Here is a 25,678-nt window from a genome sequence, read left to right as displayed (position 1 = left end):
CCAATAATCAATATTGCAAATAATTGGTCGGGAAATGCCTAAACAGGATGTCAGCCAAATCTATTGCCCTTAAAAAGCTCATTGGCAGTTCGACAGCCCCTTATAGCCGTCTGTTGTGTCAGGTCCCTGAAATGACAAGTGAAGCAATTAGCATGTTGCCATCATGCTTGTCACGATGGCAGTCTTTTAGGCGTAGCACATAACACTGCGGAATAGGCAGATAACTGTAGCTATGAAATCATCTGGCTGTTACATGCCACAGGTTTCATTTGTGGGAATATCTAGCATAAAGACGAGCATGCACCATAGCATCTCATCTTCCAGATCCTTTCAGCCTCCTCCATTGTTCCGTATCTGCTATGCTCCAAAGCTGATTACAGCGCCTTCTCTAATGAAAGCTAATCCTGTGTCACGCATTGTGAAGGAGGAGGAGGGGGGGGGGGCAGGCCTCAGCACGGCAGGCCTCAGCACGGCAAAGCTAGCAGGGGATGTCTTCTTCAGGGCCTGTCAGAGTGGCTTTCAGAGGAAATGCCATCGAGTGTAAACGTATCCTCAAACCTGAAGATTAAGCCTTTTTTTGTTGGCCTTTCGCACCTTACATTCCACACACTTACATTCCACACACTTACATTCCAAACACTTCCCATTCTTGTATTGGCATTAATTGATTTACTTAAACCCTGTTCAGTGCTGCCGTTTATCATAGTTTCTTAGTCATTTGACTTGTCGGAATGACTTCAATGGTGGTATCTTGAGTTTATTTGGCTGTTCTATTTCACTTCAGGTCTCTCCCTCCCTTTATCTGTACTGAAATGTAAACCTGTCCGTATACTTAGTCTGATTACAGATAAATATTTACACTCACTAGTTTCTTGAATCAAGTTCAATACAGTACAGTACGTTGAAGTCAAGGTGGTTGGTTGGAAACATTTCTTTGGACTAGTAAAAGGCCTCGCAGCGTACGAATCCAGCTCTGAGTCATACCAATCACACCGCTTGATATTGATCCCTTGCACTGATGACTCCTACATTCCGTCTATCTGTCAATACCAATACAAATCTGATATCAATCCTCCTGATATCAAGGAAAACATATAGGCCATTTTTTTGTATCTGCAAAGACAACTTGCATGATAAAGACATCTTTTAAGCTGACAATTTCGGATTGTTTTGTCACAATAGAGTCTGCGGAAAATGCACTTTAAATTGTTGTTGCAATTTGTGGTTTTTAAGTGCACTAACACCAAAGTAACATTAATTTCATTGTATTCCTAACAAGTCATAATATTGCGACATCAAACGACATTAATGGTCAAATGTCTTTCTCAGTCTTAATCAGTATCAGCACCAGTCCTTTAAACATGATTCAATGATAATACTTTACTGAGGCAGTACGGTAAGAGGAATTTCCATTCATTTTCCATACTTTCTAGGTTATATGAAACAAAGGCCACCCCTGTAGCCGAGTCTCTTCGTCAGTGAAATGTAGACCCCATCCAAGATGGAACACCCTTTGCTTGAATAAGAAATGAAGGCTCTTTCATGGTGTTAATATTTAATGTGGCTTTCTAGACATTGGAATGATTTGACTGACTGTCTTCCTTGCTAGTCATGTGCTACAGACTACAACTTATGTGAGGATGTTACAGGGAGGTATTGAACCTTTTTTTTAGAGAGTGACATGTGCTCTTCCCCCTTTTGTCATCCTGACCCTTGATGCATTTTTATTTCTGATGTATGCACCTCCCCCATCCCAGATCCCTGTAGTCATTTGGCAGGCGTGATCCAGGTCCCTCGACTGTTTCATTGATCGGCTGCTTTAATGATGGCTCGCTGCACACCCCACAACTACCAGAAAACCAGTGCAGGGATCTCCCTTTAATATAAAAAAAAAAAAAAAAAGCCCATCCACCCCCTACATCAGCATCTGCCGCCTACTCCCATCCATCCCCCCTTTTAATACAGACATACATTCATCCCTACGTTAGCCCACGCCAGCCTCCCACGCTGCAGCCCTAACCTCGCTAATTAATCAGGGACTTAGCCAGAGTGCTGTCTGTGCAGCGGTGCATTTTGATCACCTGCTGCTGCTGCTGCTTTTTCTCCATCTCTCCTCCAGAATCTGTTGAGCCAGCAGCATTACCGTTTGCTCGTCACCCACGTCGCTGTCCGTCTCTAAAACTCTGCCGTGGGCTATTTTCCGTCAGAGCTTGGCGGCCTGTGATGACCCTGACAGCTTATAGCAGGGTGGATGCAGGTCTGGGCTGTATTGTTGGCTTGTTTAGTTTACGACCTGTCAATCTTAATAATGAGGATCCCTAGATAACTGCCGGTGATGGAAAACCACACGCGTTATTGTAGTGAACAGCTGGAGTGTCAAACGCATCGTCAAACTCCTTGTTGTTCACTGTAGCCTGCTCGACATGTCCTGTTTGAAAGCTTGTAACAGTGGGATGCGAGTCTTCTGATCAGGTTTCCAGCCTTGAATCCAGTGCAGAATCTAACGTGCTTCCGGCGACTCCTTTATAAGCCAATATTTTGATGGATGAAAGATTGAGACTGAGACTCCACAGCGCTGTTTCCCTGGCAACCCTTTTTACTCACTTGTATCTAATATCTCTCCTGTTTGTCAATGAGATGTTGAATCTTACACTGCTGTAGCCGATACAGTAGAGATGTTCTCTTCAAGGTACAGTAACCGTCCGCTGGCAGCATTGAATACAAATGATTGTCATTACAGCTGAAATGAGTTATGGAAATTGACCACATGCTGTAAAGTAGTGGAAATGGGCAAAGCTTGCAAACTGACTTTACACTTCTGTATAGTGGGTTCACTTGCAAAACAGAATAAACCTATTAAACCCAGGTGGGACTTTTTAATATGAATGCAATACACAGCAGGAATTGTGCTCCATGTAACCAAAGCTCAGCAGCAAACGGTGCAAGGAGTGCTGAAACCCCAGTGTGCTATTAATTTAAAGGAATTAATTGTACTTTGAAAGCTCAATTCTGTAATTTTAGGGCATGAATTATTAATTACAGGAAGCAAATGAAGTAGTGCAAGAGTACAAATTATTAATTTGAGTCGATGACTGATAATTTGTCTGCACACATGATTAAATATGTTCTCTTTAATACCCGCTGGGCTCTGTATTACTTGTCTTCATGGCGCGATATCTTTGATACAGCCCCCCGGAGGTTTTGTTGACAGTTCTGGCTTTGTCTTTCTGTCTGGCTCTGGGAGACGAACTGCTCCACTGCCATACTATGCACCTACATTCGGCAAAAGCGCTGATCTTCAAAGCTCAGTTAAGTGTGTGGTTCAGGTCGGCTTCTATCCTTGCTAATGCATGGTAAAGAGGTTCACGCCAATTTATAAGTGACCTTTTCACCGTTCGACCCTAAAAGCCAACCAGCCTTTTAAATCTCTGCTCAGTCCAGATGGGAAGCTTAAATGTTCTTTAGATTGACTTTTCTATATCTTCAGTCTTATCGTAAATACTCGCTGTATGGATTCAGCGGCAGCGTCAGCTCCATGATGAGATCCAGCATGTTTACTTAGGCAGAATTAGAAAATACTTTAAAGTGTGCAATAAAAGCACTTTACATCCACACAGCTGCTCATTCAGTTTCCGATCATTTTGAAAGGCTACAGAATTTCACTTGTCGCCTTCAAGTGCAATTATTCAACCACCCATTAAAGCACAGGACATGGCTTTTCAGAATGTGGATAAGGATGTTTTATAGGCTGACTCAGAGCACTTTTGTTGTAGGAAGATTGTTGTTTTTGTTGGATTAGCCTATCATTTATTTCTGATTTGCGAAAGAATAATTTAAAATAGGTTTCAGTCTCTTAAATATTGTTTGAATCCTTTTTAGAGATGTTCCAATACCCCGTGTCTACTGTGGACGGTGGGTGTAATTGTGCCGCTTTGGGTTAGTTGTGTAGAGGGATTTCTATGGTCTTGTGAGTTATTGATTGACAGTGTTCAGGCTGTCGAGATTGGTTGGAGATGGAGGTGGGGTTGGAAAAATCTGCCAATTTCCAACCTGACATGCAGACATCAGGCTGGTGTATCTGGTGTGTGAGGTACACCGTATTGGACCATACAGCACATACATAATGTATCACTTTGCGAATATAATGCGTTGTATGGTTCAGCTACTGCAGTCCTTTGTTGTCAGCGGTGATGGCCATATCTTTTGCATTATGCATGTCAGGTAATCAGCTGCGAATGGACCCAGTGGTGGTGTAATGAAGCAATGAAACTGCCACATGACATTTGAAGTTGAGGTTCTTTCTGATGTAATAATAATAATAATAATAATAATACATTACATTTATAAAGCGCTTTTGCTGGTGCTCAAAGCGCTTAACACATGTACAGTATGTTCTTTGTTTCCAACCGCCTCCACACGCTCGTGCTTTCGGTTCATCCTGGACTCCCAAACATATCCCTCTCTAATTGAATTAACAAACCCCGGCTATCATTGGAGAGTGACTTGCACACTCTTGGTGCCCTATTCAACACTTGCTACGCGTCTTCTGTGCACAAACCAAATGCAGTCTAAGCTTCATCACTAAAAGGCTTCCAACTGGAAAAAAGTCTAAGTGTGATTGATTTCCTTTTCATTTCTTCACCGTCAATCCGTCTCATACATATAGTGCAGCTCCATTATACTTCTGAAGTATAATCACATTTGTTGATGAGCTACCGGGTGTTTTTATTCTTTTTGTGAGTTGCCCTATGCAAGGAAATACTGCTCCCACTCCACTTTGGTTGTGCTGCCTCACCGATTGATCAATCACTGGGCTCATGGGGCAAATGTCTTCCCCTGCAAGGTGTCCCCGAAAGAGACACAAAGAAAACACAAAGCGACCACAAAGGGACACAAAACATCCACCACGAAATGCAACACGTCGACAAAGAGATGCACAAATATCTACACACAATCGACCGCAAAGGGGAACTGAGCAACCACAAAGTGACAAAGAAGGACCACAAAGGGACACACAGCGACCACATACGACACGTCTGCATGGTTTGTGGTGGCTTCGTGTCTCTTTCGGTCTCCACGCCTTGCTCCTGTGGACGAGTTGTTGGGGACCTTTTAACATTTCTCTGCCAGATGGCCCATTACGGCATCATCCGTCTTACCTCACTGATATCTACGCACCGTTTGATCAGATGCTGAGCTTCCACTTGATTTATTACTCACACATCTTACTCGTGCTGCCAGCCACTTAACCTTGCCCGAGGATACAGAGCACTGCACTGTCTTTGTTAAAAGGGAAGTGATTCAGGGGGATGGTGTGAGTCGTTTAGTTTAAAGGGAGGAAGTCATCTATCATTATCAACGTTTAGATCAGACACGGCGCTACCTGTGCACGAGACTTATTCTATGCTTTATATGAACTGATGTGTACTTATTCGCTCTGCCTCAGCTTCTAGTTGGTGAAGCTGGGATCTCCACTGGTCCTGCTGAGTATTTGGGGAGGGAAGCTGCTTGCCTGGTTGCAGGGGGCGGAGGGTTTGACTTTGGCAATGACAACCCGCTGCATCATGCACCGTCAGCGACTTCTTGGGTGTCAATTCGCCATCTGATGGAAAGATGCTGTGCATGGCAGGATTGAGGCCCTGCAACTGTTAGGATGCATCACAAGTTGGTGTGTTTCTGCTGTATCTGTGCGCTTTGAAAGGAGTAGATTTGTTTTTGAATGCCCACTCATTGGCCACAATCCCAACACAGCTTGGACATTGCTGACTTACTATAATGCCATTGGTGGAAAGTAAATACTTAACTTTTGTCTTTTTACTTTATACCTCCTGCCTTACACTTATTTGATAACTATATTTACTAGTTTGATTATTAAATCAAAATGTAATTGACAAATTAATTATGATGTATTCTTATAGATTGAACTTAAATAGTTTTATTTTTATTTTATTTTATTTCACCTTTAACGGCACATTAAAGGTGGGGTAGGTAAGTTTCAGAAACCGGCTCGAGATACACTTTTTGTTATATTCCATGGAATGCTCTTAACATCCCGATAGCAATGAATATCTGAAGTGCTTTGACAAAAAATCCATAAAAAAATGTCATCTGTAGAAGCCGTAATACTGTAAAAAGTACAACCGATTGGTTGGCCTACCTGCCTGTCAGCCTTCCATCGGGGCACAAACTTATCTCGTGCCCTCATTGGTCATGTGCGCGTTCGTGTGTGTTGGAGGAGGGGCTCTGTAAGGAAGTGGCACATTTTCTCCGGTTGTGTATTTTCAAATTCTAGCGATCTCGAGCCGGTTTCTCAAATTTACCTACCCCACCTTTAAGTGATTGACACATAAATGCATTGATAATAATAATACTTCTTATTCTGAACTGGGCAATTCCACATAATGAGACATTTTATTATCAGTCCTTTAAGTACATTTTGAATCCAGTACATTTCCTTGGGTATGATATTCAACGCAAGACTTTCTTTTTGTAGAATATTTTCACACCACGGTATCAAACTTTTACTCAACTGTCTTTCTTGACAGCATAATACAGAGGCAGTTATTAGCAAATAGCTCTTCCTCACTGTCTTGGTCCTCGGTCAGTGTTTGCTGAACGTTTAGCTGTGCAGTTGATGAAAATGAACTAGCACCATGGTTGCCAGTAGTGGCTTTCATTATATATATATATCGATTGACTGAACATATTGTGTGAGTGAAGCTGTAATATATCAATAAAATCACAGGCCTGTTTTGTACATGTATTTATGATGCAAAGTCTAGCACAGACATCTTTCAGACAGCTGACAAGAAAAAAGACGATGCACAGGAGTTGTAGACATCGGGGCTGCCTGCTGAAAATCACGGTTGCACTCTGTGTTCCTCACTAAATGAAGCCAGGCGCTGCTGCATCAGTCTGTCTCACTTTCTCCAATTAGGCTGATGTGTCCAGCACCATATGACTGCGCACCTCCCGCTGTCTCATTCCTCCGAGGGATCGCATTAGCTCTGAACTACACCAACCTGAACATTTCATGCTGGCCTCTTCCCCACTGCTTCTCAGCGGCTTCAGACGCACTGCGCCCCGTGCTGCAGATTTCTCAGGAATCACACCTGAAAGTCTGATAAACTCTGAGATAATTATTCTATTCATGAGTGTTGCTGCATGAACAAAGGGGGCCGCCGGGGCTGATGATCTACAGCTCTAAAGACTCGGTGCTAATCCACTGAAGAAGGAAATCATTAAAGATTGCTTTAAACCCTGTTGACCAACATAACATTGTACCGTTTATTAGATAAAGTTTATTTAACACGCCCTGCAGACATTCAGAGGTTTAGCTGTCTAGTACTCTCTAAACCTAATGGCTGATGGATGGCTTTAATTTGTATCTTGGTCATTAGAATGCTAATCTGAGACAAATTACTCGGGGAAAGTAAAATCAGACTGCAGATTTGTTTTTTTCCCTCCTCTGACCCTCTCTCACTCAGTTATGTTCTCTCTCATTCAACAGTCAGCTGCAGTGCAATTTCCCAGTTACATAACAAGGGAACGGAGAAATGGTAAAATTAATGAAGGCAAAAGCGAGCGACTAATGGAGACCATTTTTGAGTCATACTCGGGTAGCCTGAGGTCGGTTAATGCTCCCAGAGCTATAAAGCTTTGCATGCAAGGATTACTCTCAACAATCAACCATTCCTGTGTGGAAGAGGGTTGAAATTCTGCCATTTTGTTTTATGTTTTGGCAGTAGCTCATATTTGAACAGTTAATATACAATGTGAACGAAAGATGTGGCCCATATTTAACGCAATATTTGACATCTCCATACATTTTCTTGTTTAATGAACTGAACACAACAACAGTTTGATGATTTTCTTCTCCGATCGAGTCTTTTATCCACACAGCTCTTTTCTCAGCTCAGGATTTTAATTTTTGTCATGAGGTAATGCCTTTTTCTTCCGAGCGTGGAGCCTACCATTACAATGTGTCATGTAATGTTTTGGCAGAGGTGGGTGTTGCTCCTTTTAATAAGAGGGCTGTTAGAAATTCCACAGGGGAAGGTTCACAGTGTTTCCATTGTCATGACCGAAGGAAATGGAGGGATGATGTGTTGAAAGGATGCCAGTGCTTGAACAACCACAGCTTTCACATGGGCTATTTCTTTTAAAGAATAATGTTATTCTTTAGTGTTCGAAATGTTAGGATGTGTTGTGTCCCTTCAGTGGGAGTAGATGCGGTCAACATCTACAGCCACTATTGCTGCACTGTTCATATCTGTAGAATTGGGATAAACACATTTTAAAGGCTGACATTGTGCAGCGTCAGCACCTGTAGAGGTTCTTATTGAGAACAGCCGTGGAGATATTCTGATTACATTTTAGTGACGGTTGTAATTTTTTATTGAAATAACATCTAAACAGAAAAGGTCACTCCATATATTGCAGGTTCAGAAGAGTTGTGTCGCTGAATTGTCCCTGTTGGCTCCCTTCCAGTCAAAATGGCCGGCAAAGATAACGACAACAAAGATGTATTCATCTCGTATCATCTAGCTCGAGTGGATCATAACATGTCTGGTATGCCATTTGAGCTGCGGTTCATAATAAGACCAAACTTTTCTATGGATGTTTTTGAGCCACGACAAAGGCCAAAAGATTTGAGGAGACCTTAGGTTTTAATTTAGCCTCCCTAATTGCTTGATTTTTGCTACTAAAGGACGGGGAGTCAGCAGTTAATGTTGGTGTAAAACGGTCAATTTAATCGATTTATTCCAAAAAATGGGAATCAAGACAGACAGACAGACAGACAGACCACATTATCTCCCAACAAGCTTACGCCTGTTGGAGATAACCGTTACAACCATTCGATATGGGCTTTCCCCATGTTGTTATCAGCTCAGACACAACATGTTTTTTGCACAGTCAAAAATTACTTGCTTTCGTTTAAAGAAGTTCAGATTCAGGAAGAGCCCGGCCGTGGTACACTGCCTTTGGAGATTACCTGTCATTGCACTAACGCTTAATTGGCCAACAATATGGGGTTAAAGGAAATTCTGTAAGCACCGTACCCTCTGCCCTTATCTGACGGTTAAGATAAAGATTAAGATTCAACTTTATTGATTCCCGGCGGGGACATTTTGTTTTTGCTGCACTGTCAGACATAAACACAGATAAGTACTGTATAAGCTTTAAAGTCAACAATGCGGTGGGAACGGTGTACCCCAGACTTTTATATCATGATTAAAGAATGCTACTCATATCAGTGTTTGTCTGCGTATATATATATATATATATATATATATATGTTACATATTCACGTAATACAGGAGAAAATGCGACGGTACATTACTTTTAACATACACCCTTTAAATTCAACCGGTACTTCCTTGACCATGCTACATTTTTCAACTAAGTTTCATTAAAATCTGGCTTTTCATTTCTCTGTACTCTTGACAGACGGATAAACAAACCCAGTCACCTCGGCAGAGCTAATAAAAATGCCTTTAATCATCCAGTGAACATGAATGACGTTGCATATTCTTGACCTCGCTCGTCATTCTCTTCAGGAAAATGCCCCTGAACAGCTCACAGGATGTTCACACTGGAAGAGTCCAGCGTCTCAGGGGCCAGAGCTCTGATGCTCCGGCCTAGAGTTGCACAGCAGGTGCTCGTGGGAGGCCGAACCGGGGCTGTGGGTAATTCTATCTCTCTATTTCTGAATGCCCCAGATAACTACCGGACACATTCGGCTCATTGTTTTTAAAAATTAGTTTTAAGCACATCAAATATTTATTTGGTTTAAAAACATTTGTGTTAGGAGCCTATTATGATCATTTTGGTCTTGAATATACAAGAAAAATACTTTACTAGCATCATAATGTTGAATTTTCTGATATCAGACACTGGATTCCAATTTAATTTGTTGGCTTTTTAAAATGTTATTCAAGTAGATTAAGCATTATATTTCAGAAAATGTAATGTGTTGCGAGTTATCATCTGTCTTCCTCTCGTTCCTTTGTGATTAGGACTGCTGAGTAATGCTGGAAATATTCAGGGTACACATCTGCAAATCCAGTAAATCTGCAATTCACCTGTTAGAAAGCTTTAAATACTGCACTTAGGGTCCCAAATATCGTCTGTCACTTAGCACAGGTCTGATTACCTCTGATGTCACCTTTGGGACGGATGGATGTTAACACAAACACTCACACACACACAGCTACCGACTCAGCAGCATTTGCACCGGCTTAGTGCATTAGTCACACTCGTATAGTATGTGCAAAGTCTGCAAGTGGACGTTAATTAAGTGTATGTCTTATTTTGTTAGCTGCCAAATGAAAAGGCCTCACCACGTGGTCTTCGAGCATTTCATTTTTTTCTTCCTATGCTGTCAGAGAGTCATATGCTCATCGGGGGGTTGTAAAACGGGAAATATCAACAGACTAGCAAAAAGTACATTAAATAATGGTTTCAATTAAAGAATGTTTTACCTGCTCGATGTCAGCTGCTGAAATGCCAGTGACATGAAGTGCACTTAAATGAATAACATTGTGGGGTTTCTATTCTTTTGTTACCAAGCTTCCATTAAAGTCCGTCGAAAGGCTCATCGGGCTGTTTGCAAAGCCAATGTGCACCATCCATTGTTCACTGCTTTAAATTACAATGCATGCAAACAGGATTCAGGCTTCTGAATGCATCTGTTTTGTCCAAAATTGCGGTTGCACATTGAATATCTGTGAAAAGCTTTTGGTTTTGTGAGCCTCTCATTAAAGTGACAGTAACACTGATCTGTTGGGGATTCGGTTAGTCTAATTTCCATGGTGCCTTCAAGACTCTCCAAAGTAAACATGTTTTCACGCTTTTAAATAATTGTGACTGACAAATGTGTAAATGCATGAGGAAGACGTCTCTCTTCTAATATTCACACACATGAAACTAGTTTAAATATAGAAATGGTTTCATATTAAACACTCGGCTCATGTGAAAAGCCTTTTGTAGAAATAACTTTTTTGCTTTTGAATACTGCCAAGCATGCTAGAAACGGTCTATCAATATTAAATATGGTCTCACAGATCATAGCAACAATCCTGCAAATTGTCTCAGAGGGGGGGCTGGCAGCAGGGGAGTGGATAGTTATGCCCCCCCTACCTGCTAATCAGACAGCTTAAATGCCTTTTGCTCATTGATGTGGAGTTAACTGTGTATCCTCCTAAGCATGTTGTGAATGAAAGTATTTATAAGCCAGTACATATGTGTTGAAAGCATCCTTAATCACCCTTATTCTTTTTAACCCTTGCAGCTGTCCCGTTCCCCCCCAGTCACCGGCTGACGGCTAAAGAGGTGTTTGACAGCGATGGGAAGCCCAAAGTGGACGTGCTGAAAGCGCACCTAACCAAGGAGGGCCGCGTGGAGGAGGCGGTGGCCCTGAGGCTCATAGGGGAGGGGGCCACCATCCTGCGCGCAGAGAAGAACCTGCTGGACATCGAGGCCCCTGTGACAGGTCAGTACATTAAGTTGTTTTAATTTATCACAGCAGTTTTTCAGGTTCAATTTAATATTTTTTTTAATGTGTAGTACATTATAATATACAATTACCCTTTATTAAACCAACGAGACTTTTTACATGCTCCGTATATTCAATTCAGCAATGTTATAAACCTTCCTCTCTTATCATTCATCATTGACATTTTTATTTTCCCTCGTTCTGAATTGGTTTCTTGGCTTTCTTCAATGAAAGAAATATTCAAAATTGTTCTCTAAAGATTATGTTTTTCTACAGGCGATTGGGCCTACTGTTTTTTAAAAATATATTTGACTGTTAGTTTTCATTATTGTTCACTATAATAATCCAGGTTTGTATGGTAGATTGCTATCATCCATTATTTTATTTCTGTTTCCACCTCAGCACTTTGAACCTATATACTGTTTTTGCTCAAAGGTCTTCTTTTATTCAAAAAGTAAAACATTTGGGACCGTTTAACAGATCTGCAAATTGATTAGCGATGATGATCTACTTTTAGTGTTTGCATCCATACATGGTAGAAGAAGCCAACGAGAAAGCCCAAATAGGAATCATGATGAAATGGCATTATATAATATCCTAAAATAACTCTTTTAATGCTAACTTGCAGAGACGTGTGTATGTGTTTGATTTGAAACACACCCTCTGGGTTTCTTTTACAGAGGACTGCATGGTTACATCATATAAACTTCATTTTCTTAGTCATTGTGCCTGGAGGTTACACGTGGAGCATGTTGTGGCTCGACACAATTATGTTATTTTTGGAAACACACAGCTTAAGTTGATCCAATTTGCCAAAACTAGCTTGAGTGACTCGCTCAGTTGGCTGCTTCATGCATTAAAAAACAATTTGACAGGCTATTAAATACTTAGCTTTGATGCTAACCCTGGGAAAAGGTAATATGACTACATTCATTTTTTTATTTCCCCTATTAACTATTACAAAATGAACCTTTGCTGTCATGTGTTTGTGGCTACTTTATTCCTCACAATATTTATTTATTTTTCATTTTGATTTTTTACAGTTGAGCATCTTCTTCATGTGGCCCTCGCTGAAGGAGCATACTGTCAGTAATAGCACCGTTCATGCATATGCACAAGCAGTGCATCTATTGTTGTCTTTCTTCCTGGTCAAGTGGCCGGTTCCTTCATTAGACTTTCTGATGAGGCTTCTTTGATGTCGTCACAATCAGAAGCACAGACCAACTCAAAGGATCTATGGCAACCCATCGTTTCCTAGTACGAGATCATTCTCCAAATCCAGTCTGGAGAGGCCTCTGCTCACATCTGGCGGACCTCGTGCATACTTAAATTCATAAATGCACGACCCTTTTCAGACAAAAGTCTTGGTCTTTTTACTGAGGCCATTATGATAATAGAATATGTTGTTGAAGAGGGTGAAGCCGATCAAAAGACAACTTCACGTTTGCAGGTGCATATGCAAGTGACTAAGAACAATGCTATTATGCATAACCAGATTTCCAAATATTTTTGAGTGATTCAAGCGCATGACAAAGTACCACAAATCCGTGGGTTGAAAGGAAATTCGGCACTCGTAGCTGCACGTCGGTGTGTATTCAAATTGATTACTAACTCGAAATGAATGGTATTGATCTTTCAGTTTAAAGTAAACACCATTTAATAAGTTCATTTGCATGGCTATTTATACAAATTAAACACATATGCGCGAAAAGGAGAAGCTCTGATCTGTTTTCGAGCCTGCCTATGCTGGAGCAAACCCTGTGTTTATTATACAAGATACACATACAGTTTTAATATATCAGTTTGTAACTAGGGAGTTAATCGGATGGGTAAATATATCACGTTTTCCTGCCTTAAGCCTAAACAGAATGGTTTCTTGTGTAAACATGCGCCAACGCTGACCTTCCGCTGTGGTCAGATTTGTTTTCTCAAATTCTGAGATGCTCCGTTACTTGATTTCATATTTCAGAACCGCTCAAACGATGCTTTCAGGCATCAAACCTCCATCCTTTGTTGTTACATAGAAACAGTGTACTGTGGAGCTGTGTGTGTGTTTGTGTGTGTGTGTGCACTGAAGCGCTTCTTTCCCTCCCACTCAACACCCCGACTCAACCCCTCTCCCACTCGGTGTCCTCTTCAGCGAGGATTTCTCTGCTGCGCGTGCACGTGATCCTGCTGTGTTTCCCTCTCGTGCACGCGGACACCACTCTCTATAAACATTTCTTTGTCTCTCTCCGTTCTCTTCCCTCCATGTTTTACCTCTGCGTCATGCTCGGGGTCTGCTTCCTTCTCTCCCCACGTTGGCACACCTGCTATTCCGACATGACACATGCTCAGCGAATTAGTAAGTCAATATTTATCATAGATGCAAAGCACCATGTCATGTCGGCTGTCTCTCTCCCTCTCCGCTTCTCACATTCACATAGTCACTTCCTGGTTTGGCCAGATTGTGTGTGTGTGTGTGTGTGTGTGTGTGTGTGTGTGTGTGTGTGTGTGTGTGTGTGTGTGTGTGTGTGTGTGTGTGTGTGTGTGTGTGTGGCTTAGGCCACTGAGTACAAGCTGCTCCCATGGTCTTCACACACCCATCTATAAAGCTCCTACAGCCACATCGCCAGGCAACAGCGAGCTTTTACTCCGTTCATCACCTGTTAGCAGTGCGGCCGCTCGACCCTGTTTGTCTCTAACAAACAGAAAAAAGTGCTTTTTTTCACGAGATGTCGAGGTGCCCTGTAGAATCAGAAATGCTTTCAACCTTAGCCGTTTACTTTTCATCATATTAGATATTCATTTTCTAATGTATTCTTGGTGAGGAAATGTTATGACCTTGATATGGAATGTCCTGTGTGCACTTTAAAAAGGTTAAGACCTTGATAACAATGGCAATTGTATCACTACATTGGACCTTTCAAATAGGTCGTTATGCAACCGCCTTTCAATGAGAAATATGTTGGATTTGACGGCGAGGTGGATAAAACGTATTGCAGATATCGCGTTGTCAGTAAAATGTCTCTTGGAGAATACCATAGTAAAAGTATTTTCACAACTGTCGAACAACGATCAATATCTACTTCATAGATCCAATATCGGTTGGGCTAATGTATATTTTCAACCAGTTTTTCCCCCCATGCCTCTAATAATAACAAAGAAATCCAGAGCTCGTAGACATACACTACACAAGCTATTACAACGGGGTGCTTCACTGTAAAGGTTTAGGAAGTCAGTGGTTTACGCCAACACAGTGAAAGTTGGTTGAGCTCTTACTCTCAATCGGACATGGTCACTTATTGTTGCTGCTGTAGGGCCGACGGCAGCTCGTTAAACATCAAATCCAGTGTTGATGTTCATAACAGACTGCAAGCCCCACCTCTGCCTTTGCAGGAAGTAAGCTCTCGAAAGAGTGCCATCATAAAACCCGGGGTATTGTTATCACGTGGTTTCAATCAAAACATGATCTGGCACCGTCTGCATCGCCGTGGATTTCTCTCGCTCAATGAGCCGGCCTTTGGAGTGGCCTGTGTAGGTTCTGAAGCCAGGTTGTGTAATGCCCACCGCCCACTCACTAGCTGCTGCCCGCTGATATGCTGCTACTCAGGGCGATCACTTTAGCGCACAGGCAGGAGAAGGCCAGAACGAATTGTTTCTCACTCCAGATAATGTACTCCCACCCGCTCTTCTTATGTGGGCTCTGCTCTCGTTTTTGTATGTTGTGAGACAAGAGGGAGGGAGGAAAAGCGTGTCTGTAGGTGTACTGGAGCACAGCGATGGATGATTGTGTGTTTACTGTGATGGAGCAGAGCGAAAGGAGTGTGGCGTACAGTAGAAGCATTTCAGTTTTTCATCAACCAGCATTGTGCACGCACAGATTATGCGACTACATTCCCTGTAACTGTTACATCTGGTGTTCTCGGTCCGTGGTTAAACCCCTCGGTGTCACCCAGCTGTTTTATTCACCAGCAAGTGACAGCTTTCCAAAAGGTCAGCTGGAGGAGCGAGCACTCCTCCTCCGCTTAATGTGTGTCAACCACAGACCTTATTTCGAGCTATTTTCCAAAATCCTATGGAGAAATCCCGTTGACTCTGAGACGAGGGAACCGGTAGTGGTAAAATGCTAACTCACTTCCGGGTTTTACCGCTCTCTTGGTGTTCATCCCTTCAGAGAGCACAGTACAATGTGAGGGGTGTTAAGGACAATTACCTCCCAGAGAAAGATGCCTGTTGCTTCCATCTGTGTGTTTATTGTTGCCATAGGTGATGCTCGTAGAGGTCTTTTATCAGGTCAGCAGCAGCTTAGATGTGTTTTTCCCCTCAGTGCTTTGACACCAATTACTTCAATTGGAACACACAAGGTGTGAAGTGTTGACAAGAGGTGGTACATATCGTGCTGTTAAACAAATACGACTTCTTAAAGGCTAACGAGAACAAAACTGTTAAATTAAATAACCACCAACACTACTATCCATCAGTATTTGACAGGAGCAGGTGGAGTTTGCTTTCTTTCTGTTGCACGGCATCTGCCATTGTTGAAGGGATTTGATGAATTGTCTCCATAGCGATAACCAGTCTTCACATCCCACACCAGATGTGCGTTTTTGTTTTTTTACACCAAGGGTATTACATATCCCTACAGTATATCTCTGAATTTAGGAGGCAATGTGTAATAATGTTACTGGTACTTTGAAATAAACACATTGTCAGTTTATTTTTGAAATGTGTTGAAGAGCATAACGAACACTGGCTGCTGGTTGGAGAATAAGAATGGAGGAGATAAGAATTTGGCAACTTTTGTATTTATTATAAGTTGGTGTTGCAATAAAAGGTGATTAGTGATACAAATATAATCTTGACTGAGTTATACATTAACCCAACACATGATGCCTTAATGGTGGCTAGGAAAGTCAGGATATTACAACAAATATCCCCATTTTATTTGTATTTATAAAGCAAAAAGCTCTCTTGCTTTAATTGCCGTTTGTTTTTATACTCATACCTTTCAGTTTTAATAAGCTTTTAAGGTCGATGCGGGTTTTACTTTCCTTCAGAGTGTCAGACAAAGACATGGTTCAGCCCAATTAAAGCCTCATTTCAAAATTGCATTGGCTTTTACTTCAACCTTTATAAACCAGGTATTTGAAGCATAGAGTAAATGAACCCTAGCAAATTATTTGTATGTGTATAGTTAGTACCTACAGTTAATGAGCTACATTATCAAAACACAAGCTACAATTTAAGTTATCTTTATTTAAACATGTTTGATATGGCCATATCTGTTCCAATAAACCCATTTTCAAGAAATCTTACAACCAATCTAAAATAAACCGTGTGTACTGCAGTAGTATTGGCCAGATTGCAAAAGGACATCTTTCGAATTGGACATAAAAAACCTCTCTTTTTGAAGTTGGTCCCGACTGTGGATTTAAAAGTTACACAGTGTGGGTTTAATAAAAGACAAATGGTAAAGCGGAGGTTTACGATGCAATCAAGGAGAGCTGATTCTCAGCGCTGCCTCGCGAGGCTCGTAACTCGAGATAATTGCTCTCAACGTTGTCCTCCAGCTCCCACTAATTGGGTATCTCTCTGAAAGACTTTTTCACAGGCTCCTATTGTAGTTCTTCCTGCTAGATACAGTTCACAAAGCAACACAAAGCTTCGGGAAAAGAGCTCCGTGTCCTTTTTTAAATTAGATTTCAATCTATTTGCCATGTTTTTAATTACGTATTTAGCCGTTTGCTTGAAGAATAGATGAGTTCACATCAAACGTGGATGCTTATCATCGCTGCCTCCGTCGTGACGTTGGTTTGATGTCGCTGATTGGTGTTGTTTATTACAGCGGTCAGGTGAAGAAGGTGACTTTTCAAACTTGTTTACCGAACTGGAACCGCTGTACAGTAAGTCGCTTATCGAGTTAGTTTTAATTGCTGTTTTGATCACACTGACTGCATAGATTTAGTTCTTCAAATGTCTTGCCATATGTTGCTACAATACCAGTGGATAGTGTCGGGGAATAATTCTGTATACATGTTTACCGTTTGCCCTCTGATGCCCAACATGCTTGAGCAGCCGCTATCTCCCATAAGGAGGGGCTGCCCAAGCATGTTGACGTTGTTACCAGTTTGTGACCGGGAAACTCTCGGTCAGAGATAGTTATTGTTGTGGGACACCTGGAACACATCCTTCTCGGGGTGTGGATGACCCCGAGCCATCAGCGACAACAAATGTGATTCAGTGTCCCTCGGCTGTTTAGTCTATCTATTGAAGAACGTTGATTATTACACTCTGAACTAGTTGAAACCTGGAGCTACAGAAGAGTTCTTCATATATTTATGGTGATAGAACTGGATCTTCTTTTCAGCTGGCAGCTTACACACCAGCTGTTTTAGTTAAATATTGTTCGGGTTGAGCTTTCAGACACTGCCTCGCATTTCCCAAACAAAAGCTCATGCTGAATGACGGCGCACCGTACAGTATGTCACAGGTCCATAATAAACACACAGCGAGGACATGCGCCTGAATACGTGCGGCCATCACACAGCAAGGTGTGCATGCATCTCCCAATTCAGAAATGACTGGTACCTGTTTCAATTTGAACAGTGAAATAAAGATTACCTTTTTCCGTTAAAGCGCTGCACGTTTTGGAAAGGAAATACTAATTGTGGTGATTTTGACAGATATAAAAATAAAGTTTTTTTTAAACCTTAAAGGTGCGGTAGGAAAGTTTGAGAAACCGGCTCGAGATCGCTAGAATTTGAAAATACACAACCGGAGAAAATCTGCCACTTCCTTATAGAGCCCCTCCTCCAACACACACGACACGCACATGACCAATGAGGGCACGAGATAAGTTTGTGCCCCGATGGAAGGCTGACAGGCAGGTAGGCCATCCAATCCGTTTAGCCGGCCCGGCTAAACCGATTGGTTGTACTTTTTACAGCGCCACGGCTTCCACAGATGAAATTTTTTTTTATGGATTTTTTTTTGTCAAAGCACTTCAGATATTCATTGCTATCGGGATGTTAAGAGCATTCCATGGAATATAACAAAGTGTATCTCGAGCCGGTTTCTGAAACTTACCTACCCCACCTTTAATTTACAAATTAATAAATAAAAAATCTTCAAAAGGATCTGTACCAAACAATGATGTTTTATTAAGTATGTAGAATACTGTTTTTATGCTATACTCTGCAGCTCCTTTAACAAATATTGCACTTACTATTTGAATTCTGCACTTGTCCATATTACGTTTTGAATAACATTTCAATTATTTGCACTGCCCTAATCCGTCACCACGTGAATTAGTACATTTCATTATAATGTTCATTTGAAATTATATATCTTTACAATTCTGCATTTATAATCCCATTTCAATTATTACATAATGGATCCAACAATGAGGAGATTTGTCTCTCATAAATAAAAGCTTCAGGTGTATCCGACCTCTTGAACCAACCTTTAGAGTGTCGACAAAATTGACCCCATCAGGCCTTTAAATCAGACGACCTCCGTGCACCCTGTCAGTCTGTGGAGGCTAAGCAGCCAATCTCTGCTCCCCTCGTGCCCCCCAGAGAGCACCGGAGCACAGGGTCACATCGTCCAGGTGGAGTGATTTGCGCTTCCCGATATCTTACGTGGACGGGTTTATCCCCGAACACTCCCCCGGCGCTCTTTAACAGCTGCTGCTGCAGCGCTGTTAGTATCTGCACAGGAGGGACATGACACCAGCAATATCGTGGATTTAACTTCCTGGGGAGTAACAGACCGTCAGTGCTGTTAGACAAAACGTGTCCTCAGCAATTATCTGTTTATTGCTGTGACAAGCAGATTTGTAATCACGGTTAACCAGTGAGCGACGGAAAGCTTAGTTTCTTTCCAGGATGTTGTGGAAAAGCGAGGTATGAAAATGTACACTTGAGCCAGTTCTTGTTCTTTTCATTTTGAAGTAAAGAGGGTCGACTAAAATATCTTTCTGAAGAGATTTAAGGCCATGCAGGAACAAAATCTGGATTCATACTTGCATATTATATCATGTGGTTTTTCACTGACCAAACATCTCACCACACTAAAAGCCTAACAAGCATAAATACCTGGGACTGTTATTTGCAATAATGTTCCCATCTTTCTTTGAATGGAATAGATTCAGACTAAATGCCCCATTTCAGTGAACATTGAGTAAAGAAATGCTTCTGTTATTTGGCCTTTCTTGTCCAAACCAGTATTGCTTTTCATGTTGTCTTCAGGTCTGTTCTTTGCATAATGTCCTGCAGTAAGCGTGGGCTGTGGAGCCGTCAGGGAACCGTGATCCATCTACAACGCTGCCTTTTTCACTCTCAAATGAGCACTTTATATAAATAATATTCACATTGTTTAAAGAAATAACCTGATTACAATGAAGTCAACTACCAGATATCGTGAATAGTCTTTTCAGCATACTTCACATATGAACAATTGTTTCTATGTTGCAGAATTCCAGGTTTACTGGGATGTCATGCATTTGTATCTTTTAACAGGAAAATATGGAAATAGCCTCTCAGCTTTTATGTGTTTTAAAAATAGTTCTCCTGATGTGCTTTCTGTTTCCTATCCCAGTGTGCGGAGACATCCATGGGCAGTTCTTTGACCTGATGAAGCTGTTTGAAGTGGGAGGATCACCAGCATCCACGCGCTACCTTTTCCTCGGGGACTACGTTGACAGAGGGTATTTCAGTATTGAAGTGAGTATTTGTTTCTCTCCTCACGAGGGCCTAACCAACTGACACACTGTTTATTAATAGCTTACTCTGAGCAGAGATCAAATCAGGCTGCACATATTGCAAGTGGTAAGGGGCTTTTGTAATAACTTCAAATGGATCTGCATGGATAGCAAATGTCACGGTGTATCCGAGGGTTGTATACTGTATACAGGAATTTTTAATATAAAGAATAATACGTATATTTAATCTGTGACTGCAGGTTGGAATTTACTTAGATATGCATTTGCAGCCGCCTCATCGCCTGAAACTATACTTTTATTAATAAAATATATTGTAATGGAGTGTGCCTGTCCTCTGATGATTCCTCTGAAGCATTGTCATCTCTTGCAGAAAGCCACAAAATGTCCCGCATGAATGTTTCATTATAAGCAGAATGTCTTGTACTCTGTGAAATTGACTTGACTTTATGCTTCATGTTTCCGATGTTATTCATGACGAGCTAACCGACCCTCTTTGTGCTTCTCTGTTTCAGTGTGTGCTGTACTTGTGGGCCTTAAAGATCCTTTACCCCAAAACACTGTTTTTGCTGCGTGGGAATCATGAATGTAGACATTTAACAGAGTATTTCACATTTAAGCAGGAATGTAAGTAATGCTTTGGCACTTTCTTACCCTTTTGATCTAAATTGAGTGCAAGCGAGGGAAGTGGAAGCGAGTTATTCTTTATTATGCATCCAGTTCGGCCTTCAACCTCAGACGCTCTCTTAATAAAAGCACCCTCTGGCCTGCTGCGGGATTCACTCAGAATCCTGCCCTTTTCGATATTTACACATGTCAGAGAAGTATTTCTGTTGGACGCAGATGGAAAAGGGGGAAAACAACACAAAAGAGCCGTGAAATTGTGCCTTTTTTTTTGTAAATGTCCGGGAAGTTTTCTGGCACTTTGGGGAGCCTTTCCGTCCCAGTCCAGCACACTGCCCCGATGTATGAGAACGGCGTTGTTTAACTTGGCATGCTCTCCTCTCCCTGCCCTGTTTCCCCCCATGACAGGTAGAATTAAGTATTCAGAGCGGATATATGACGCATGTATGGACGCCTTCGACTGCCTTCCCCTGGCTGCACTTATGAACCAGCAGTTCCTGTGTGTACACGGAGGGCTGTCTCCAGAAATCACAAATCTTGACGACATCAGGAAAGTATGTGTCTGATTCGAGACCATTTAATCTTTCATTTCATTACACTGCAGGTTTTGTGTGTTTATTATAATGAAAGTATCCGTTAAAGGAATACTTTGCCCACAAAATGATAATTTCATTATTCATTTCTCACCCAAAATTACCTTTTAGTTCTAGTATTTCTTTTTTTTTTACTAGAGGGCTTTTGGCATACAATAATAAAATATGTTGTTTTGTTTATTTTGATTTATATTCTGGGTAAAACATGTTTGTATTTTAAACAAAGTACATGCATGGGTTAACTAAGAAAAACCTAATTTTTCATTGCTTGCTTCCGCCATGGATAAAGAACCACTAAATGTAGATTAATACATTTGAATTCTCCATGGAGGCATGTGAGAAAATAAAGTTGTCTTCAACAACTCTAGGTAACATGAGGTGATTAACTGATATGTTATACTTTGTGGGTGAAGCACCCCCTTAATGGCTTTTTAAATACTATTGAAACTTCCTGTCCACCTCATATATTTTCTGCATTCGTTAAAAGTTAATGACGGAAAAAACTGTTAGATTTAACATGATGTGCCGTGAAAATAACAATCCTAGTTGCGGTGTACGGAGTGATTCCCCCAGATGTGTCTCACTCTGATTAAAACAGGTTCAAGAGTCCGATCCTGCTCTCTGTCTAATTCAATCATTCCAAATGGGTTTTGTGGCTGCAATCAGAGGGCATGCATAATAGAATTTGCTCTATTGAAGTGTCCATCACGGTGCCTGTCCAGTAATCCACTAGCTTTTGTTCAAGAAAGAGCTATCTTCATCTGAAAGCAAAGTCATTTACATTATGTTAACAAAAAAAGGCCTTCTAGGTACTGAGTTTGCACACTCCACGTGTAGTTCTCCAGTGAAAGAGGCTGACAGGAGTCCTGACTTCTTCTTCCACAGCTAGACAGATTCAAAGAGCCCCCGGCATACGGACCGATGTGCGATCTGCTGTGGTCCGACCCCCTGGAGGACTTTGGGAACGAGAAGACCCAAGAGCATTTCACACACAACACAGTGCGAGGCTGCTCCTACTTCTACAGGCGAGTACTCTGTCTTCTACAATTAGAGCGTTTTTATCACATTTCTGTGTTCTTGATTTTCTTCGGAAAAATGCACAAAGGATTCCAGCCAACAGCCGGAAAGACAACAGATTTTATTTATGCTGTATTGTATCAAAAAACAGCTGCAATCTTCTATCTTTATGACTCCAACATGTCGTTCTATATCGGGCACTGCAATTCAAAACGTAATATTAGTACCGTACTTTTCGGACTATAAGCCGCGACTTTTTCCCCCATTTTTTATGTACAGCTAACGGTCACTAGGGAACCTCCTAAATCTATGGTTTTTACAGGTAAAATTAACCACCTTTAACACTATGGGCTCTATGACCGGTCCGCGCCCGCCACCTTTAAGCGGCGGGCTCCAGCAGGAAAAGCTGGAGGCCGGAAAAGAGTGAGACGGGTAGCGCGCCAAAGTAAAAGTGGAACCGAGAGACAGAACGAGAGCAAGACAGACGGACAATTTAGCTGCTGCGGCTTATATGCAGGTGCGCTTTATAGTCCGAAAAGTACGGTACATGAAAGAGTACCTAAACTCTTCTTCTCATTACTTTGGCTATCTATGGAAACCTCATTGCTGCAGACATTTTCAATACAGCTAATTATTTAAAAGACTGAAAATGTGAGCATGAAGACAAGAGCGTAAGGCGATAAAGTACTTTAGTAATCGCAAACCCGACTGGAAAATAAAACCATCGTCTTGTCAAAGAGTTGATAAATCAAGAAGCCTTGCTGCCAAATTCCCATCTTGCTTCTCTTTTCTTTTCTTACCCCTGCAATTCTTCAACCGTGAGATGTTAGAACACAGAGTGTCCTGAAGTCTCCTCCTCACACTGACTCTTCTGTTTGTGTAACCCACATTACCTTCAATTGCGCTGAGTAACTGAACAAGCAGAGGGAATGCTGGGAGCAGGCTGCTCACGCTGTCACAAAATGTAATGAACTGGCACATTACCACGAGGCACAGTCCTCTCTCAATGTGCTCGGCGCTCCCTCCGCTCATTACGGCCGAAACAGTTCTCACTTCACCTCGAGCAGGCCGGCAGAGCACTCTGAACATTTTCTGAAGCTCCTCTGCATTATCCTTTTCAATAACCGGTGTTTCATAACCTTTAAATACTTAGTAAGGAGGTCATAATATTTTTGACCGTCATGGCTGAAGTTAAGTTTCTCCCCAGGTTGGCAAAAAAATGCATCAGATTGATGCTTTAAAATATGGAATATTCAAAATGTTCTTCCGGGGGAGCATGCCCCCGGACCCCCCTAGAGAGATAATATCCTTCTCACCTTTTTCACCCCTGACCCATTTTCATGCCTGTTTAATAGTATTCTAATGTCCACACTCTAATGCTCCCAATTCTGCCGTGGATGTTTTGGTGAGACGTCATACTGCAGATCCACAATAGGCGCTTTATTTTATCCCTTTCCCCGAAGAGAAATGTTATGCAATGTGGCCTTTTTACCTCAAACGACTGATTAGTCTGTTTGTGTTTTACCTTCCTCCTGGTCAGCCTTCTGACATGTTTTGCTCCAAATTCCTCTGCAGTCTTGTTTTCATCCGTGTCCCTCACTCCATCTGCCCCGGGGCACGGTCACTAATTGGCATCACACTGGCATTCAGGATTTACGAGCGTGTTTAAGCCAGACTGAGAGAGAGCCATTCCTCAACCCCCCCTCCCCAAAAAGCATCAGCCTCTTTGTTGCTTCTGTCTTGCAGCAACCAATAATTTCCCCCTGCGCCGTAGGCACGCTCGTAACTCTTTTACAAATGCAACTCAGGCATGAAATTGCACATGTTTCGAATGTGGTTGCTTTTATTTTAGCCTCCACTGAGCAGCACACATGAATCAGCCTCAAGTGATTTCCCCATGCATCTTTTTTCATTATGCAAGCTATCGATATTCAACCAAAATTACATTTTAAGGGAACACAAATAGTGCTACTTTGATTAAGTGACTTCTTGCACAACTGCTCATGTTGGCCAAGAAGCGAATTAACATCTGCGCCCTGTTGTCGGACAGATGGAAGACGCTCTAAACTCAGAAAAGCAAACTAGGCCAAAATGTATCTTGTCTGCCGAATGGCTCCATATGGCATGTCTCTGCATCTGCTGCAGGAAATCAAGTGAGAAATAAAACATGTATTCCTTATTTCTTCTCCTTTCCTCATCGCTCCCAGCAGATGTGTGTTGTGAGTGCATGTGTTCTCATGTCTACATGATCCAACATCGGTAATGAACCTTTCCATTTCAGTGTCCCATAATGGTTTTCACACTTAGAACCGTCTACCTCTGCAGCAAAGCATGGTATTTGACTATGTATACAAAAGCAGGCTAGTCAAATTTAAGGGTCATTTGCTTATATAACTCTTTATTACAGGCGTGCCCCGAAGGACTTTACATTAGGTCCAATAAAGCTCCCTTAATATTTCACTCTGTCGATCTCACTTCCTCTAGCATCTGGAAACCTCAGTGTTTAGTGTGTTCCCCTGAGAGGCCGGAAGCCAAAATATATAGTTTGCTTTTGATTGCTGCATGTGGGAGTTGCTCATTGTTGCGCTCTGATTTAGCAGGGGGCGTCGAGCTAGGATTACAGAACTTAATACAAATCATAACTCAAAAAAGAAAAAACACAATATTCTGCTTGATTGTCTGCTTCTTCATTTACATATGACGAACGCAAGAAAAATACAATGTATAGGCAAGGAAAAGAGCCTGACATCTGGCCATTAAGGCAGCACATTAAAGGAAATAGCTACAATAATGTAATAACAAAATTCTGCGTGTGTCCGTCAATCATTTTAGACATAGTTAAGCGCTCAGATATTGCGTAGCCTAAGTTCTACAACATGAAATGCATCCATTATACAAATGATATTGCTAAAACAGGCTCACACATCTAAACATCGAGGAAGCAAAACACTTCATAATAAGTGCAAGCATACACAAACCTCATCAGTAAGAGATTAGGGGCACACGGGATATAGTTTGAACTAAGAAGGCAATGAACACACAAATGACCAAAACAAAAGAAGCGATAATCATAATAGCCATAATAGCATTAGTTGATAAATAGTCAGTCGATAAGGAAATAGTTGGTTGGTCAGAAGATTGATTTGAGAGCTCTTTGAAACGGCTATGAAGAGGAGTAAAAAACAATGTAAAGGATGAGAATTCAATCTTTCTGAACCCTTGGTGAAATGACACATTGTAATGGAG

The 25,678-nt window shown here is 41.6% G+C and overlaps 1 protein-coding gene across 3 annotated transcripts in view; it reads left to right on the top strand.

Annotated features, from left to right (window-relative positions):
• LOC117463462 (protein phosphatase 3 catalytic subunit alpha) overlaps positions 1-25,678 on the top strand; it is a 66,826-nt gene that overhangs the window by 15,921 nt on the left and 25,227 nt on the right. For all 3 annotated transcript variants that reach the window (XM_071206613.1, XM_034105701.2, XM_034105702.1), the window contains exons 2-6: positions 11,294-11,494; positions 20,078-20,202; positions 20,714-20,825; positions 21,231-21,376; positions 22,301-22,440. In XM_071206613.1, the coding sequence (XP_071062714.1) occupies positions 11,294-11,494; positions 20,078-20,202; positions 20,714-20,825; positions 21,231-21,376; positions 22,301-22,440 (724 nt within the window). The remainder of the gene's footprint in view (positions 1-11,293; positions 11,495-20,077; positions 20,203-20,713; positions 20,826-21,230; positions 21,377-22,300; positions 22,441-25,678) is intronic.

The sequence above is a fragment of the Pseudochaenichthys georgianus genome, chromosome 18 (assembly GCF_902827115.2).
Source record: "Pseudochaenichthys georgianus chromosome 18, fPseGeo1.2, whole genome shotgun sequence".
NCBI lineage: Eukaryota > Metazoa > Chordata > Actinopteri > Perciformes > Channichthyidae > Pseudochaenichthys > Pseudochaenichthys georgianus.
This window is presented reverse-complemented; position numbering and strand designations above follow the sequence as displayed.